Source organism: Mobula hypostoma, chromosome 20 (genome assembly GCF_963921235.1).
Source record: "Mobula hypostoma chromosome 20, sMobHyp1.1, whole genome shotgun sequence".
In the NCBI taxonomy this organism is placed as follows: domain Eukaryota; kingdom Metazoa; phylum Chordata; class Chondrichthyes; order Myliobatiformes; family Myliobatidae; genus Mobula; species Mobula hypostoma.
Window position 1 is genome coordinate 44,719,397 of NC_086116.1, and position 19,662 is coordinate 44,739,058.

The 19,662-nt window shown below is 41.8% G+C and overlaps 1 protein-coding gene across 3 annotated transcripts in view; it reads left to right on the forward strand.

Moving 5' to 3' along the window:
* Positions 1 to 19,662, forward strand: part of camk1da (calcium/calmodulin-dependent protein kinase 1Da) — a 314,363-nt gene that overhangs the window by 253,385 nt on the left and 41,316 nt on the right. For all 3 annotated transcript variants that reach the window (XM_063072776.1, XM_063072778.1, XM_063072777.1), the window contains exon 7: positions 17,240 to 17,352. In XM_063072776.1, the coding sequence (XP_062928846.1) occupies positions 17,240 to 17,352 (113 nt within the window). The remainder of the gene's footprint in view (positions 1 to 17,239; positions 17,353 to 19,662) is intronic.

Below are 19,662 nucleotides of genomic sequence, written 5' to 3' on the forward strand. Positions count from 1 at the left end.
GATCTCACAAACTATTTTCCCTCTGTATCCATCGAATATCCTTTTGAGACCCCTGATTAATTCTGCTTCCATGACCCATGGAGGCATTGCGTTCCAGATCAAAACCTCTTTCTAGAAAGCTTTGGTGACATACTGAATCTCATCAAACTCCTAATGAAGTGGAGCTGCTGAACTGCTTTTCTTTGTGATTGCATTTAATGTGTTGTCCAAGGATAGATCCTCTGAGAGATGGATACAGATTGGTTTTAGGTGTTTGGGCTGTGCTTCTTTGGCTATAGCTAGTTGGGTTTTCAGTTGGTCTGCTTATCTCCATGCACAACAGCCTGACATTTAAGACACACAGAGTATTCTTTTTCTTATTTAGGTGTTTGCTATTAATTCCTCTTTGCTGCTTAACAGGCGTGAGATTCCTCAGTTTCCTATCCCACTCTTTCCCGGTATCTCGTGGAATGTATATATTTCCTTTCTTTCACCTTAATGCCTTCAATGAATTAATTTCTGTAACTGCATTTACTTTCCTGTACCAAGAAGCATTGAGGGAAAGATTGTTGCCATGACACCATGTTACTAAGCTCTCTATCTCCTTCCTGTACTCTGTCATGTTAGTGTTTGAGATGCGGCCCACTACGGTTGTGTCATCTGCGAACTTGTAGATGCAGTTAGAGCAGAATCTCGCAATGCAGTCGTGAGTGTACAGGGAGTTGAACAGCAGGCCGAAGGCATAGCGCTGAGAGTGTTCGTGCCGTGGGTGTGTGACTTTTTCCCTCTGAGCATAATCCATCAGTAAGGGAACCTTCTATTGGTCAGTGACATGAAATGCATCACCAAACCTTGGGAAAAAGAGGTTAACACTGGAACGTCTCCAGCAAGCTCCACAACGAAGTTTACACAAAAAAATGTTTATTTTAGACAACACACATGAATTATTTGCCAAAGAGAGCTGGTCTAAAATGCAACAGAGGTGATGAAAGTAATTTTGCAATGTATGCTTTCATCTGTCAAACAGATTTAGCCATATCAATAATATCTTACGAACTATTATTGTGGCTCCATGAGTCAGTCCCCTGGGAACTGATGAGTTTGTAATGAGAGCTTTGCCTAAAGCAGGAAAACAAATAATTGGAAGCAAGGAAAGAACATAGAATCTATTTCCTGCAGACTGGGTTTCCTCTGTTAGGTATGCACATGTTATGTATTATGTAAAAATGAGGCATTAGCAACATTCTTTGTAGGAGAAAATACATCATTGTAAATGTCGTTTTTGACATAATTTGTAAAAGCAAAAATCTTCCCGACTTCTTTAAAGGGGCAGCAAATTGAACCATAGAGCAGTTGGGTCATGATCATGTCCAGGTTTGAGTCTTAAGTAGGGTCGGAGTCCAATTGCCTTAAGAGGGGAGATGGTTTGCCCGTTGGACGTATGGCATACAATAAATAGGACTCCAAGATAAAACATGTCAGTGCCTGTAAGAGGGAATTTGATAGGCACTTGAGAGATGAAAAATAATCTGCAGGGCTGTGGGGAAATAGCCGAGAAGGGGACTGATGAGGAGCTGGAATAAACGCAATGGGATGAATGGTCTCTTACTGCACCGTAACATTTCTACAATTCAAGATCGCTTGGAGTCCCTGGTGTACAATAGCTGTGCTGTCATCAGTCTGAGTGGACAAGCATTTTGAAGAGTTCTTACGAGAACAAATCAGGAAGGTAAAAGTATAAACAGATGTAGAAGGTTGTTGGGGACTACAACGGGACATTAATAAGATGCAGAGCTGGGCTGCAAAGTGGCATATGGAGTTCAACCCAGAAAAGTATGAAATGATTCACTTGAAAGGTCAAATTTGAAGGCAGAATACGAGGTTAGTGACAGGATTTTTAGCAGAATGGAGTAACAGAGTGTTCTTGGGGACCATGTCCAGAGACCCATCAGAATTGCCATGGAAGTTGACATGGTGGTGCTGTACGATAATGTTGCATCTCTCGATAGACCACACTTGGAGTATTGTGTTCAGATTTATTAAACCATAAGATAGAGAGGCAGAATGAGGCCATTTGGCCCATCTAATCTTCTCCACCATTCCATCCCTCTCAACCCCATTCTCCTGTCTTTTCCCCGTAACCTCTGATGGCCTGATGAATTATGAAACTACCAACCTCTGCTTTAAATATACTCAATAACGTGGCATCCACAGCCATAAATGGCAATTAATTTCACAGACTCACCATCCTCAGGCTAAAGAAATTTCTTTTCATCTCTGTTCTAAATGGAAGCCCCTCTATTCTGAGGCTGTGTCCTCTGGTCCTAGACTCCTCTATTATCGGAAATATCTTCTCCACATCCACTCTGTCTAGGCCTTTCAATATTCGATAGGTTCAGTGAGATCCCCCGTCATTCTTCTAAACTCCAGCAAGTACAGGTCCAGAGCCATAAAGTGTTCCTCATACGTTAATTCCTTCATTCTCTGAATCATTACCTCCTCTGGACCCTCTCCAATGCCAGCAGATATTTTCTTAGATAAGGGCCCAAAACTCAAAGTGCAGTCTGACTAATACCTTATAAAGTCTCAGCATCACTGCTTGCTCTTACATTCTAGTCCTCTAAAAATGAATGCTAACATCGCATTTGACTTCCTTACCACTGACTCAACCTGCATGCTAACTTTTAAGGATTCCTGCACAAGGACTTCCAAGTCTCTTTGCCCCTCTGATTTTTGAATTTCCTCCCCTTTTAGAAAATAGTCTATGCCTTTATTCCTTCTACCAAAGTGCATGACCATACACTTCCCGACACTGTATTCTATCTGCCACTCCTTTGCCCATTCTCCCAATCTGTCCAAATCCTTCTGCTTCCTCAACACTACCTTTCCCTCTACCTATCTTTGTAAACTTGGCCACAAAGGCATTAATTCCATCATCCAAATCATTGACATCTAGCGTAAAAAGAATCCCAACACCAAACCCTGCAGAACACCACTAGTGACCGGCAGTCAACCAGAATGGGCTCCGTTTATTTTGATTCTTTGCCTCTTCCCAGTTAGCCAATCTTCTATCCATGCATGAATCTTTCTTGTAGTACTATAGTCTCTTACAGTAATGATGGAGCGTGCTAAGACCTTTCTCTCTGGTGTGACTTGATAGAGATGATAAGAGGTATAATATTCAAGATGATAAGAGGTATAAATGGCGTGAACAGTCAGAGACATTTTCCATGGCTGGAAATGGCTAATACAAGGCGTCACATTTTAAGATGATTGGAGGAAGGTGTAAATGGGATGCCAGAGGAAGGTCTTTTGCATAGAGAGTGGTGGGTGTGTGGAACATACTGCCAGGTCTGTTGGTATAGGCAGATACATTAGGGACTTTAAGATCCTTTTAGATAGGCACAAGATGATAGAAGCATGGAGGTCTATGTGGGAGAGAATGAATAGATTTATCTTAGAGTAGGTTAAAAGGTCCGCACAACATCATGGGCCAAAGTCTTATAGTCCTCTGCACATTCTAAGAATGTCTTAAGCACCTCTATTGTATTGCGTCCGCTCAAACTTCAAAGTAAATTTATTACCGAAGTAACAGCACATATATGTCACCATATACAATCCTGAGATTTGTTTTTTTTCGGGCAATCACAGTAAATACAAAGAAAAAGAGCACGCAAAATAATAATAATAAATAAATAAATAAGCAATATATATCAAGAACATGAGATGAGGAGTCCTTTAAAGTGAGTCTGTTGGATGTGGGCACATTTCAGTTATGGGACAAGAGAAGTTGAGTGAAGTTATCCTCTCTGGTTCAAGAGCCGGAAAGCTGTGGGGTAATGACTGTTCCTAAATCTAGTTCTGTGGGTCCTGAGACCCCTTTGCTTCCTTTGTGATGGCAACAGCAAGAAGAAAACACGGCCTGTATGGTGGGGGTCTCCGATGATGGATGCTGCTTTCCTGTGACAGAACTCCATGTAGATGTGCTCAGTGATGGGGAGGACTTTATCAGTGATGGACTGAGCTGTATCCACTATTTTTCATAGACTTTTCTGTTTAAGGGCATTGGTGTTTCCAAACCAAGCCATGAGGCAACCAGTCAAGATATTTTCCATCGCTCATGTACAGAAGTTTGTCAGAGTTTTAGATGACATGTCAAATCTACATAAACTTCTAAGGAAGTAAAGGCACTGCCCTGCTTTCTTCTTAATGGCACCTACGTGCTGGGCCCAGGACAGATCCTCTGAAATGATAACACCGAGGTTCTGAACCTCTCCACCTCTGATCCCCTGATGATCTCTGGCTCATGAACCTCCAGTTTCCTCTTCCTGTAGTCAATAATCAGCTCCTTTGACATTGAGTGAGAGGTTGTTGTTGTGACACCACTCAGTCATACTTCCAGGTCTCCTTCCCTTATGCTGATTCGTCCAACAGCAATGGTGTTGTCAACAAACTTAAGAATGGCTTTGGAACTGTGCTTATCCTCACAGTCATTTGTGTAAAGTGAGTAGAGTGGGGGGCTAAGCACACGGCTTTGTGGTGATTGTGGAGGAGAAGCTGTCACCAATCCAAACTCTCACTCAATGTCTGCATGTGGGGAAACCAAGGATGCAATTGAACAAGGAGATATTGAGGCCAAGATGATGGAGCTTATTGATTAGTTTTGTGGGGATGGTAGTGTTGAATGCAGAGCTGTAGAGCATCCTGATGTACGCATCTTCACTGGGCAGATGTTCTAGGTTTGACTGAAGAGCCAGTGAAATAACATCTGTGTAGACCTGTTGTGACGGTAAGTAAATTGGAATGCAGTCATAGTGACTCCTCAGGCAGGGGTTGTTATGTTTCATCACCAACCTCTCAAAGGCCTGCATCACAGTGTCAGTGCTATCGGAGAGCACAATGTCCAAATGCCTGCATTTACATGGAGAGGATATTTCCAACGGTATCCAGGACAAGAAGGTGCAAAGGCATCTCTTTAGAACAGAGATGAGGAAGAATTTCTTTAGCCAGAGGGTGGTGAACCTGTGTTATTCATTGCCAGAGATGGCTGTTGAGGCTAAGTCATTGGGTATATTTAAAGCTGAGGTTTTTGGGTTAATGATTAATACGGGTGTCAAAGGTTATGGGGGAAGGCGGGAGAATGTGTGAGGTATTGCACTTCGGAAGGACAAACCAAGGTAGAACATACAGGGTTAATGGTAAGGCACTGAGGAGTGCAGTAGAACAGAGGGATCTGGGAATACTGATACAAAATTCCCTAAAAGTGGCGTCACAGGTAGATAGGGTCGTAAAGAGAGCTTTTGGTACATTGGCCTTTACTAATCAAAGTATTGAGCATAAGAGCTGGAATGTTATGATGAGATTGTATAAGGCATTGGTGAGGCCGAATCTGGAGTATTGTGTTCAGTTTTGGTCACCAAATTACAGGAAGGATATTAATAAGGTTGAAAGAGTGCAGAGATGGTTTACAAGGATGTTGCCAGGACTTGAAAAACTCATTTACAGAGAAAGGTTGAATAGGTGAGGACTTTATTCCCTGGAGCGTAGAAGAATGAGGGGAGATTTGATAGAGCTATATAAAATTATGATGGGTATAGATAGAGTGAATGCAAGCAGGCTTTTTCCACTGAGGCAAGGGGAGAAAAAAAACAGAGGACATGGGTTAAGGGTGAAGGGGGAAAAGTTTAAAGGGAACATTGGGGGGGGCTTCTTCACACAGAGAGTGGTGGGAGTGTGGAATGAGCTGCCAGACGAGGTGGTAAATGCGGTTCTTTTTTTAACATTTAAGAATAAATTGGACAGATACATGGATGGGAGGTGTATGGAGGGATATTGTCCGTGTGCAGGTCAGTGGGACTAGGCAGAAAATGGTTCGGCACAGCCAAGAAGGGCCAAAAGGCCTGTTTTTGTATGGTTTCTAATGGGGTTCAGAGGGAAAGTTAATCAGCCAAGATCGGCCAATGGTCTAATTCTGCTCCTATTTCTTATGGTCTTATGGTAATTTTCTGCACATTCTAAAAGTCTCTTAAATAGAAAAAAAGTATAAAGTATAATACCTCTGTTGTATCTTGTTTCCACCATCAGTCCTGGCAGTGCATTCCAGGCACCCATACTCTTTATATAACAAAATAGCCCCACAGATCTCCTTTGAATTTACCCCTTCTCACCTTAAATGCATGTCCTCTGGTATTACACATTTCAACCCTGGGATAAAGATATCGGCTGTCTACTTACTGTGAGACCAATGTGTACCTACCCAAGATTGTCCTCACTTCAACGGATCTCTTTCGATTGTAGTGGTAAAAGCAGCAAGCAGCACACGTGAAGGTGGTGAGGTGGAACTGATACACTGATAACAACTTAGAGAGCTGCTGTGCTAAGCTTCACGTGCATTGAATCCCGGAGTTGTCGACAGTTTCATGGCTTAGTGTTGGAAAGCAACAATCTCACCAGTATTATAGCCACAAACCTTTGGTTCTTCCTGTTGTTGTTGCAGATTGCACTGTGATGGTGTTGGGTTCACTGTTTACAAAGCCCTAAACTCAAAAGAAAATATTGTGCCCTATCCTATATAGATATCTACTGATACCCTCACTATGGTGAAGTTATTCTGTATCAACCTATTCATCCAGGACTAGCTTACTTCCCTGTCTAGCATCTGCAGTGAGGTTTAGCTGCCAATATCCACTTCTTCCTCCTGAAGTTAATAATCAACTCCTTGGTCTTGTTGACATTAAGTTAAAGGTTCTTGTTGTGGCACCACTCAGCCAGATTTTTAATCTCCCTCCTAAATGCAGATTCATCACAAACTTTGATTCAACCAACATCTGTGGTGTCATCAGCAAACTTAAATATGACATTGGAGCTGTGCTTAAGTGTAAAGTTAAGTGTAAGTGTAAAGTTACAGTCATAAGTGTAAAGTTAGTAGAGCAGAAGACTAGGAAAGCAGCCTGGTGGTGCACCTGTGCTGATGGAGATTGTGGAGGAGATGCACTGACTGGGGTCCGCAAGTGAGGAAATCGAGGATCCAGTTGTATTGAGGCTAAGGTCTTGAAGCAAACATCCCAACTTGTACCTATGTTTGGTATGCTAAGTGACATTATTTAATTGTCTTGCGTTTGGCTAGTGCAGACAGGAAGTGTCCTGATCACTTCACCTTCCTGTGCTTCCGACTTCAAACTGATTGTTGCTTCCGATTTACATTAAAAACTGCAGACTGGTTCTTGTTCTCAACAAAAAGCTGAGCAAAGCACATTTGTTAAAAGTTTAACTTTATCACCGACAACTCTAACCCATTGGAAAAGTCATGCAGCTGTGCCAGAAAGCTGAGGTTAGCAATAAACCTCTTGGGCCCTGGAAGGTATATATCTATCATAGCACTTAGTTAAAACCCCGGGCACCACCTTGAGTTCATGTGAAAAGTTTGTCTAGAAGATGAAAAGTTGCATTAAATAGTTTCATTCTCTGTGAAAGATTGATGCAATGGAAACTACTTCACATGATACATTTCCTATAGAAAATACCACAACACAGTTGTAATGTATACCATATGGGAAAATTCCCTGTTGTGTATTTTATTGGTGCTTGTATGTATTCTATGCAGCAAAATACACTGGGCAGCATTTTTTTTAAGTGTTGCTTCCTCAAAAATCTTTTATGGATATGATAGACTGCTTGGAGTTGAACAAAAATATAATTTCAGACTACTTGTATCACATAGGAATTTAGAGAAACAAGTGTAACCCTGAGATTCAGCTAGCAGCTCAGGGGGGACGGCCTCCGGCCTGGCCAAACTTGAGAAATCTTGTTTGGGTGGATGCTGCGTGATGTGTTCCCCTGTCACAAATCAATACCCCGAAATAATAAACAGTACACAATATGCAATTAAACGACTGAGCTTTATAATTCTTAATTTGACTATAGGTTAGTAAAGAAACAAAAAAGAAAAAGGGCCCATTCTCATGAAACAGTCTAATATGCAATGTTGAAGCTCACGGTTTGCCCGTCTGTTCGTTCTCCATCGACCTTACCCCAGGCTTCGACTCTCGACCTCATTCCAAGTCCACTCTGTCCTGCAGACTACGACTTCCCCATTCTGGCATCTTGTCTCTCCATTTTCTGCTGAACAAAAACCCGCAAAAACCTTCTCTTGGGCACACAAGATAGAAAAACACGCCTCTCATTGGTGGTGCACATTCCAAAGCCTCCATTATCTCTAGTCATAGCCCAAACACTGCTGCTACAGAGAAATCATTACATTAGCAGTGAAACATTACAGAGAGGCTGTTACATTAGCAGTGAATCCTTACAGAGCATTACACAAGAAATTAACTTCTGTTGAATATAATGTATTTAATTGCATTACAGTGCTGAATCTTTGCAATAGTTCAACTAAGCTAAAAGTGTTTTGTTGATGATTTTCATTTGTACTCAGTGTCTGAGGCTTCTCGCTTAAGTGTCCAGCAGTAATCGGCAGCATTGATGGATTCCAGTTGCCGTGATATTGTTTCTCCATGACTGCAGTCCCCTGGTGAAACCTTTCGCCATGCTCATCACTGACAGTGCCAAGATTTGCAGAAAAGTAGTATAAGTGGGAATGCAGAAAATGTATCTTTAGTGACATATTGAACTTCATGGTTTTGTATGCTTGAAGCATGTTGTCAACCTGCTGCACGTGGTTTGGTGCTCTGTAGTTGCCAAGAAAATTCTCAACAACATCCTTGAATGCCTTTCATGTAATTTTCTCCAGTCTCACTAGAAGTTCTTCGAATTGCCTACTATTGATGACCTGTTTGATTTGTGGGCCAACAAAAATGCCTTCCTTCATCTTGGCTTCAGTTATTCTGGGAAGCATCTCTCAAGTATCAAAATCCTTCACCTTCCTTGTTCATCACTTACGCAATTTTTTTCATAAGCCCCGGTTTTTTGTTGGGTCTGCAGGTGGCTTATGTGCCATACTTTTCTGCCCTGGATCGAACGTCTTATGGAGTAGCCAATTCTTTTCAATGTTCCTTTTTAATCCTTTTTAATTTTCACAACTGGAAATAAAACTCCAGGTTCTATATGTAATTTGATAATAAAATTTACTTTGAACTTTGAAACAACAGTACTCGGTGTGTCCGAGCTGCACTCCTAGTAGCAGCACTACTGCTTTCAGATCACCATAGATGTTCCAGCTGGTGCTGCTGTACTGTATGTGTTTCAACAAGACTTCCAAATTTTGATAGCTTTCTTTCATGTGCACTGCATGGCCGATTGATACTGAAGAGTGGGCATTGCCTTTGTTGTGAGCCGTACTGGCAACCCACATCTTACCCAGTCATGCTTGGACAAGATAGAAAACTTTTCAGCTTACATTGTGGGCAACATTTTAATTGACTTGAATTATGAATTGAAATAACAAATCTAGACAATTCCAAAAAAATAGTGTGTGATAGGGAAATTTCAAGGTGATTTTCATGATCAGCAGCCCAAAATCCATAACGTATACCCAAAAGTATTCAGGAAGTAGAATCTTTGTTGTCCAGTGTTATTTAAAGTGATTTTTGAGAAAGTTATCCAATAAAGGATCTTAACAAATTATTTGTTGCTTACGTATCTTAGACCGTGCATTCTAATTTTTTTTTGGTTGGGGTTTATTTTTTACAGTAAACACTGTGGCATGATCGTGTCATGGTTAGCATAACCTATTATATCACCAGCAATCTGTCACTGTCTGTAAGTGTTGGTACGTTCTCCCCATGACTGCATGAGGTCCTTGGTTTCCTCCCATGTTCCAAAGACATATGGGTTAGGGTCAGTGAGTTGTTGGCATGCTATGTTGGTGCAGGAAGCATGGCAATATTTGTGGTCTGCAGTCTTGCAGTAATGTGCTGAGCTGTGTCCACAACTCTCTGCAGTTTCTTGCAGTCACATGCAAAGCTGTAGCCATACCAAGCCATGATACATCCAGGCAAAATGCTTTCTATGGTGCCTTGATAAAAATTAGTGAGGGTCCAAGGGGACATAGCAAATTTCTTTAGCCTATTGAGGAAGTAGAGGCACTAGTGATTTTTTTTGGCCATGATGTCAACTTGGTTGGATGAGGACAGGCTGTTGAGGATGTTCACTCCTAGAAACTTGAAGTTCTCAACCTCAACTCTGTTTATTTAACACTGGAAATACTCAGCAAGTCAGACAGCATCTATAGAAACAGAACAGTTAGCGTCCCAGGTCAAAGCATTTTTATTTATTTCTTTTTAATCCCTGATTTATTTTCTAGATGACTAAAGTTAAAGTTGCAGCAACTGTGGTGATCATTGAACTTTTACCTCCAAATCCTTTGTCTAAATCTTTGCAATCCTGGTTCTTTTGAATATTCACCAGAGTACGTTATCAGAACTTTGGACGTGCTTTGCAAGGGTGTTTAAGTTGGAAGTGAAAATTTCCCTCATAAAGACTGCAGGAATGGCTAGTGTGCTGACTGAAGTTCAAAGTTCAAGTGAATGTATTATCAAAGCACATATGTATCACCATATTCTGACATTCATTTTCTTGACGGCATAGTCAGTAAATCCAAGTAACATAATAGAATCAATGAAAGACCGCACCCAACAGAGTGGACAACCAGTGTGCAAAAGACAGCAGGCTGTGCAAATACAAAAGAAAAAACAGAAATAATAATTGTAAGTACATAAGCAATAAATATTGAGAAAGTGAAATGAAGAGTCCTTGAAAGTTAGTCCATTGATTGTGGGAACAGTTCAGTGATTGGGCAAGTGAAGCTATCCCCACTGGTTCAAGAGCCCGATAGTTGGGGGGTAATGCCTGCTCCTGATTTTGATGGCGTGGGTCCTGAGACTCCTGTAACTTCTTCCAGCAGCGAGAAGAGAGCATGACCTTGGTGGTGAGGGTCTCTGATGATGGATGCTGCTTTCCTGCGACAGCACTCCATGTTGATGTGCTCAGTGTTGGGGGTGGGGGTGTTGCTGTGATGGACCAGGCTGTATCCACCACTTTTTGTAAGCTCTTCTGTTCCATACCAGGCTGTGATACATCCAGTCAATATATTCTCCACCACACATCTATAGACTTTGCCAAAGTTTTAGATGTCACGTCGAATCTTTGCAAACTTAAAGGAAGTAGAGGCACTGCTGTGTTTCCTTCGTAATTGCACTTACACGTTGGGCCAGGACAGATCCTCTGAAAAGGTAACACAGAGGAATTTAAAGTTGCTGACCTCCACCTCTAATGCCCCGATGAGGACCAGCTCATGAACCTCTGGTTTCTTCCTCCTGAAGTCAGCAATCAACTCCTTGGTCTTGCCGACATTGAGTGAGAGGCAGTTGTTATGGCACCAACCCCCCCAACCAGATTTTTAATCTCCCGCTTATATGCTGATTCAGTCACCACCTTCGATGTGACTAATGACAGTGGTGTCATCAGCAACTCAAATATGGCATCGGAGCTGTGAGCCTCACAGTCATAACGTAAAGTGCGTAGAGCAGAGGCTAAGCATACAGCCTTGTGGTGCATTTGTGCTGAGAGAAATTGTGGAGGAGATATTGTTGCCAATCCGAAGTGACTGGGGTCAGAAGGGATTATATAAGTTGTACAGAGCAGCTGCTGAGAGAATTTCTGTTGGGAGGGAACAACAGTGAGCAAGAATAATAACCTCTCAGTTCTACTCCTGACAGCTTAATGTTTATTCACTGGGTAGTCAATTTGTATTTCAGATTTCTTTGTATGTCCAATGCAGAGGCTTTGCCTGATTTCCTGTTAAGAGCAAAATCAGAATCAGAATCAGGTTTATTTCCACTGACTCTAGTCGTGAGATTTGTTGTTTTGTGTGCATAGTATCATAACACTATCACAGCAATTGATTTAGTTTCGAATGAAACTCTTTGAAGCACTCAGATAAAATAAATGGATCAGTTTATTTCTAACATTTCTCAGTCCTCTACCTGAAATGTTTACCCCTGCTCTCTGGAGGTGGTTCCTCACCAACCTCCTGATCCTGGTCACCTGTATCTGCTGTACATGACAGCTGTGTAGACATTGACGTTGTAGACTTACTGAAAACGGTGATGGAGCAGCAGAGAGTTAGAGAGAGAGAGAGGAGGGGGGAGAGGGAGAGTGAGAGAGAGAAATTGAGGGAGAGAGTTAGAAAGAGTGATAGGAAAAGAGAGGAAGGTAGAGGGAAAGAGAGAGAGGCAGGGGGAGAGAGGGGGAAGGAGAAAGGGAGAGTGAGAGTGATTGAAAGAAATTGAGAGAGTTAGAATGAGTAAAAGCGAGCGAGGAAGATTGAGGGAGAGACAGAAAGAAAGAGAGAAGGAGAGGGAGAGAGATTAGCAGGGAAAAGAGAGGCAGGAATATCGGAAGAAAGGGAGAGTGAGACTCTGGCATTTGTGAGTGAAGACACGGTGTGGTGACGACTCACCTTGATCAACACAAGTCCATTGGCGACACTGTGGCATCACTTTCCAGGAGCTGGAAGAGTGCTGCCAACATTGTGTGCCTGTGCCCCATTTAGTGACTGGACCAGAGCTGAGAGCAGCAAGGATTTTAACTAGAGCTTTCCAAAAACAAAAGCCTGCTGCTTCTGCAATGGCGTGTGTCTTACCAGAAGAGTTGAGTAGATTAAATGATTGATACAACATTGTGGGCTGAAGGTCCTACTGTACTGTAGTGTACTATGCCCCAGCACTGTTACCTTCCCTTGAAATAAGAGCCACTGAGTCAGAGAGGAAAACAGCACAGATACAGGCCCTTCAGCTCAACCTGTCCATGCTGACCATGGTGCCCACCCACCCTGTCCCAATTGCCTGCGTTCAGTCCCTATCCCACCAGCCCCAATTTTATACACATCTATAATGTTGCCCCTCATTCTCCACTCCAAGGAATAAAGTCCTAGCCTGGCCAACCTCTCCCTATAACTAGGGCCCTCGAGTCCTAGCCACCACCTCATGAATCTTTTCTGTGCTCTTTCCAGTTTGACCACGCCTTTCCTATAAGAGGATGACCAAAACTATTCACCATACTCCAAGTGCGGCTTCACCAATGACATATACAACTGCAACATGGTGTCCCAACCCATACACCCAATGCCTGTACTATTACCGTCTTTCTAGACCTATTTTGATAAGGAAAACACCAAATTACTTTGTGATTGTATGTGGTGGACCGTAACTATATGTGATTATACTGTATGTGCTGTATATAACAATATGTGCTGCATTTTGCATCTTGGCTCCAGAGGAATGACATTTCATTTATCCACATACATGTGTATAGTGGAATGACAATAAACTTGAACTTGAAATACCATTTTAATGCTTAAGAAATTTTGAAAAAGAATTACTAATCCAATATGTTCCAAAAAATATGGGGCACCACAGTGGCATAACAGTTAGTGCCAGGGTATTACAGCTCGGGGCATCGGAGCTTGAAGTTGAATTCTGATGTCATCAGTTTGAGTTTGTACGTTCCTCCCTGTGAACAAGTTGGTTTCCTCTGGGTGCTCTGGTTTACTCCCACAGTCCAAAAGTGTACCGGTTAGTAGGGTAATTGGTCATTGTAAAATTGTCCTGTGATTAGGCTAGGGTTAAATTGGTGGGTTGCTGGATGCTCTGCATCAAAATCTTAATATTTGTCTTGCATTGGTTATGTTGTTCAGATATCTAAATTTGGTTACTTGACATTTTTTCGGAGCAGTAACAACATTTTTAGATCTAAATTTACTTGTTAGAATGATTTCTGGTATGTGCACAATCTATAAAACTATTGTATCAATCTGGTCTTGGCCATGTAGCTGTGATATCCAATGCCAGGTAGTGAATTGAGTGTTTCTATTATTCCTATATATGGACAATTGTAGGTTAATGAGAGGAAAATAATCTTATAAAATTCCAAGCTTGGATTTGTGCCCTAAACCACACATAGAGTGGACCAATCACCTTTGATCTCTGTCTAAATTCTTGGAGTGCTTTTGTGGGAATGAAACTTATTTTTTGTTTTCAAAATCAAATCTTTTATAGACTTTGGAAATCCTTTGGACTCAGTGAATGAAAGGATAAAGATGTTTACAATGAGACACGGTAGCGTGCAGTTAGCGTAACGGTTTACAGTGCCAACAGTTCAGACTCAATTTCTGTCGGTGCCTGTGAGGTGTCTGTACGTTCTCCCCGTGACCTGTGTGTGTTTCCGCTGGGTCGTCCAGTTTCCAAAGACAGGGGTTAGAGTAAATAAGTTGCAGGCATGCTATTTTGGCGTTGGAAACATGGCGACATTGGCTGCCCCCCAGCACATCCTCAGATGGTCTGTTTTGATATTCCTTTTTTTTAAATTTTATTTTTATTTGGATAAGGAGTTCACAATTATCATGTACTTTTTTCACACATATAACCTTTTCCATTTTTTTATATGTATAAAACTACAATTATTTATACATTCTTAAGTACACATTGAGATGATATAAAAGCAAAATAAACATTTAAATAGATAATTATGTACTGTGGTAAATCTAACCTATTAGGCTAAGTAATGAAATTAGTTGTTAAGAAAAATGGTAATAATAGTTTCCATACAACCCTTCTGGACCATTTCCACTGGTCCAAAATGTTGCATACAAGCCTATATACCAACCATTGTAGGTGTTTATATCCCAATTTGTTCGTGCTTGTTCCTGCCCGCAGACATAATTATCCAATCCCTATGTACTTATTTACTTAATTTTTACATTTTTTTTTATCCCTTTCCCAAATCTTTCCCTTTACTTGTGTTAATTCTCTATTTTCCAAAAAAAAACAACAAACATTTAGACTAGGGGTGCTTACGTTAGCAATATTACTGTGTTGATGAGAAGAGCAATATAAATCATTAGGAGAGTCTGTTTTGATATTCCAATGCACATGTGTCAAATAAAACAAATTTTCATTCTTCAAATCTAATGGAATCGTTGGATCATTGTGGTTCAGGGGAAAACCACTCTGCCCATTAAGTTCTCCTGTACAACAGCCCATGACTCTCCCACCCTGCAGGAAAGACTGTGACCATCCACCTTATCTAAGCCTTCCCAGATTTTATAAACCTCTATAAGGTTCTGCCTCATTCTTGTACACCCCAAGGGAAAAATGACTTAGACTCAGGCCTTCTCGTTCTGGCAACAACCTCGAAAACTTTTCCTGCACCCTATGTATATAATAGTTACTTATACATTCTAGGATCTAGATCTACAGGAATGTATATAAATTTATTGTTTTTTTTATTGTGTTCTTTACATTTATTGTGATTTTTATATGCTGCATTGGATCTGGATTAACAATGATTCGTTCTCCTTTATTCTTGTGTAATGAAGAATGACAATAGGCAATTTTGAATCTAAATTGAGTATCAAATTCTTCAGTACCAAACCTTTTTGCCTGTACTCTTCCCACTCCCGCCACCTTCTTATTCTGGCTTCTTCCCCCTTCCTTTTGAGTCTGATGAAAGGCTCCAACTCAAAAAGTCAACCCTTTACAGCCTGGCCAGCTGAGTTCCTCCAGCGTTTTGTGTGCATTGTGCTGTACCAAATTCCTGTTTTCTCCCTGGATCTCTTGATCCCTTACATCTTAAGGACAATGTACATCTCTTCCTTTGAGTATATTTAATAATCCGGCATCAATTGCTTTCGGTGATAGATAGTTTTACAGGTTCACTATTCTTGTAGAGTCATAAAGCACTATAGTGCAAAAACAGGTCCTTCGGCCCTTCTTGTCCATGCTGAACTATTATTCTGCCTCGTCCCATCAACCTGTACCTGGACCATAGCCCTCCACAACCCACCTGTCCACGTACTTATCCAAACTTCTCTTAAATGTTTCAACTAAACCTGTATCCACCACTTCCAATGGCAGCTTGTTGCACACACGCACCACCCTCTGAGTGAAGAAGATCCCCCTCAGGTGCCCTGAAATATTTCACTTTTCACCCTTAACCTATGACCTCCAGTTCTAATCTCACCCAAACTCAGTGGAAAAAGCCTGCTTGCATTTATCCTACCTATACCCCTTATAATTTGCTTAACTCTATCAAATTTTTAATTCAATTCAATAGGTACATTTAATGTTAGAGAAATGTATAGAATATATATCCTGAAATTCTTTTTCTTCGCAAACATCTGCGAAAACTGAAGAGTGCCCCAAAGGATGAATGACAGTTAAATCTTAGAACCCCAAAGCCCCCCCCCAACTCCCCCCTCTCTCGCATAAACAGCAGCAAAGCGACGACCCCCCCCCACTGGTAAAAAAGCATCTGCACCCTCCACCAAGCACTCAAGCGTAGCATGCAGCAAAGCTTCAATAAAGACACAGACTTGTAGTACCCCAAAGACTACTCATTCACCCAGTATTCGACATACCACAGGCTCTCTCTCTCCTTAATAAGTGAAAGAGAGGTGTCCCCGTTTCACAGCGAGAGGGGAGACATAACAAAGCAACTCACTGATTTATGATGCTAAAAGTCTGTTGTGTTGCTTTTTCTGAGCTCTGTGTCCAAAGAACTCGGGTCTCTGGGCATACAGCCAGCAGCCAGCTTGCTGCTTTCGATCTTCAGTGTACTCCCATGACAGATCAGGCGGGCACCAACCTTGAATCCGCCCGCCTCCAGAGCCATGAAAATCCGGCACCCTGACGATGCGCCAGTCTTCCAGGCTGCCTCCTTGGCATATTGAAAAGCAGCCCTGAGAGCAGGTCCCATTTCCGCGAAGAACCGAAGTCAGCATGTAACTCCAAGTCAGGGTCTTCAAAAGAACCCTGAAAAGGAAAAAAAAAGAGATATTAGAGATAGAAATAGAGCTGTTTCCGAAGATGCAAACAAAGGATTTAGAATGTATGTCTAGTGCACATTCTGGAGCAGAGGGTGATGGTAATGCACCATTAAGCTGGATGCCAACCGCCGTAAAACAAGATACAGACAGACAGATGCAAACAAAGGAGTCGCTGCTACGTGTCATCATCCTAAGCTCATTTCCTCATTCTCCTATGCTTCTGAAAATAAAGTCATGACCTATTCAACATTTCCCTGTAACACTGCTTCTCAAATCCGGCAACATCCTTGTAAATTTCCTCTGTACTCAAGGAGTGAGTTTCAGGGACCTTCCCACATCAAAAGCTCACTTCATTAATAGTCAGTCACCAAGTAACCAAATATATAATTTAAATGTCTGTTTCGAGAAAGGCACTGAGACATGAGCTCCACACGTGATAAAGTTTTGATATCAATGCTTCGATTTCTCTTTCTCCAGGTTGTGTGGCTATCCTCCATTCTACGATGAAAATGACTCCAGACTGTTTGAGCAGATATTGAAGGCAGAATATGAGTTTGACTGTCCTTACTGGGATGACATCTCAGACTCTGGTATGTTTTGAGTACAATTTGTTAATTAGTTCAGGTAATGAGGGTATTGCACACCAGGTCCAGCCTGGGTCACCCTGAGTCACCCGTCTTTCTCATCAATCTACTCCAGAGCTCAAGGTGATGGTATTTCTACTGATGTGTTAATTAGTACTAAAACCTTTCTGTTTGTCCAGCATTTTGGAATTGGCTGTTATACTTCCATATACTGCTCAGCTGTCAGTGACTTAAGTTAATGAGCGGTTTCTCTTTCATTTGTTCCTGCTCCTGCCGCAAATATTTTCCTATACCCTCCCCTGTCAATCACTGACCTCATGGGCAAATTGGTTAAAAGGATCAAAAACAGCACACACACTATGTCATTGCGTAAAAATACACTGTGTCTACATTGAATAGATTAAAGCTGCAGGGTACAAACTGAACCTGTGTTGTGTAGAGTGGGCCTGTGTTGTGTAGACAAGGCCTGTGCTCTGTAGAAGGGACTGTGTTGTGTGGATTTGGTCCGTCTTGATTAGACCAGGCTAGTGTTATGTAAACTGGGCCTGTATTGTGTAGACCAGGCCTGTGTAGCATAGATGAAGCATGCCCTGTGTTGGCTGGTTGTAGTTTGAGTAGATGGGATCTGTACTGTGCAGTCTTGGCCTGTAATGTCAGGGCATATTTTCCTTTGAGTTGAGCTGGAGGTCGAGAGGCCGCGTTGGGCTGGACGTCTTGGCAGATGAAGGCCACGCAAAAGGACTGAGTTCAAATTGTTGCTGTCCTCAATGCTGATGGAGGATGTTTTCAAAATTCTGAAACATATGTGATTATTGGCATGGACTGTAATTTATATTTTTCTCCTTCGGTTTTTCTGCATTTTCTTTCTTGTTGCCAGTTGGTGGGTGGGTGATATGTTACTCTTTTGGGTGAGAGAGGGGTTGGGGATTTGGGGATCTGATGTTCTTGTGGGTGTTTTTCTGTGTGAGCGATCTGTTAGATTTTTGTGTGTGAGAGCGGGGTTGGAGGTTTGATATTATTGTTGCTGGGTTTTTTTTTTGCATGGGAGTTATGGGTTTGATGTTTTAGCTGCTGTGTTCGGGTGGGCAACCTGTTAATTTTGGTGCGAGGGGTTGTGGAGTTTGGGGTTTCCTTTTTGTGCGGAGGGGGGGGTTGATGTCTTTTCCTGTATTTCATGGCTATCTGGAGAAGACGAGTCTCAGAGTTGTATTTTGCATACATACTTTGATAATAAAATGAACCTTTGAACCTTTTAGAACTATGATGAGTAATCTCATGAACTAATAGAAGTGACTTGACAGAATAAAACCTGAGAGGCTAACTCCCCCAGCTGGGACAGTCACATTCCCACAATTAGAACGCTGATAGAAAAAAGTGTACACAGTGGGTCACGAATCTTTGGAGTTCCCAACTCCTGGGCCTGTGAGTGTTCAGCATGTGGTCGGCTCCAGGCTCCTCATTACAAGATGTGGATGCGGAAAAGTTAACCAAAATGCTGCCTGGTTTAGAGGGTATGAGCTACAAGAAGAGCTTGGACAAACTGGTGTTGTTTTCTTCGACAGCTAAGGGGCAACCTGATAGAAGTTCATACGATCTTGAGAGGTATAGGTAGTGTAAATAGTCAGAGATTTTATCCAAAGTATTTACTGTATGTGAACTACCAGAGGACATGCATTTAAAGTGAAAGGGAAAAGTTTAAAGGAGATATGTGGAACAGATTTTTTTACACACAGAGAGTGATGGCTGCCAGGAAGCAGATACAATAGTGATGGTTAAGAGGCTGTTGGACAGACACATGAATGTACAGGGAATGGAGGGGCATGGATAATGTGCAGGCAGGAGGGCTTTAGTTTCATTTGTCATCATGTTAAGAAGGTGTATGAAGTGCTTACCTTCATTTTTTGGAGGAATGAGTTCAAGAACTGCAAGGTAATATTGCATCTCTATAAAGCTATTGTTGGAACACACCTGGAATATTGTGTTCAGCTCTGGTTACCTCATTGTAGGAAGGATGAGGAAGCTTTACAGAGGGTGCAGAGGAAGCTTACCAGGATGCTGCCTGCATTAGAGAGAATGTCTTATGAGGACAGAGTGAGCCAGTGCTACTCTCTTTGAAGAGAAGAAGGATGAAAGATGACTTGACAAGATCGTAAGAGGCATTGGTAGAGTGAACAGAGACCTTTTCCCAGGGGAAGTATGGGGGGATGTCAGAGGTAAGTTCTTTTACACAGAGAGTGGTGGGTGCCATGAGTTGTGGTGGAGGCAAATACATTAGAGACATTTAGAAACAGATGATAGAAGAATGGAAGGCTATGC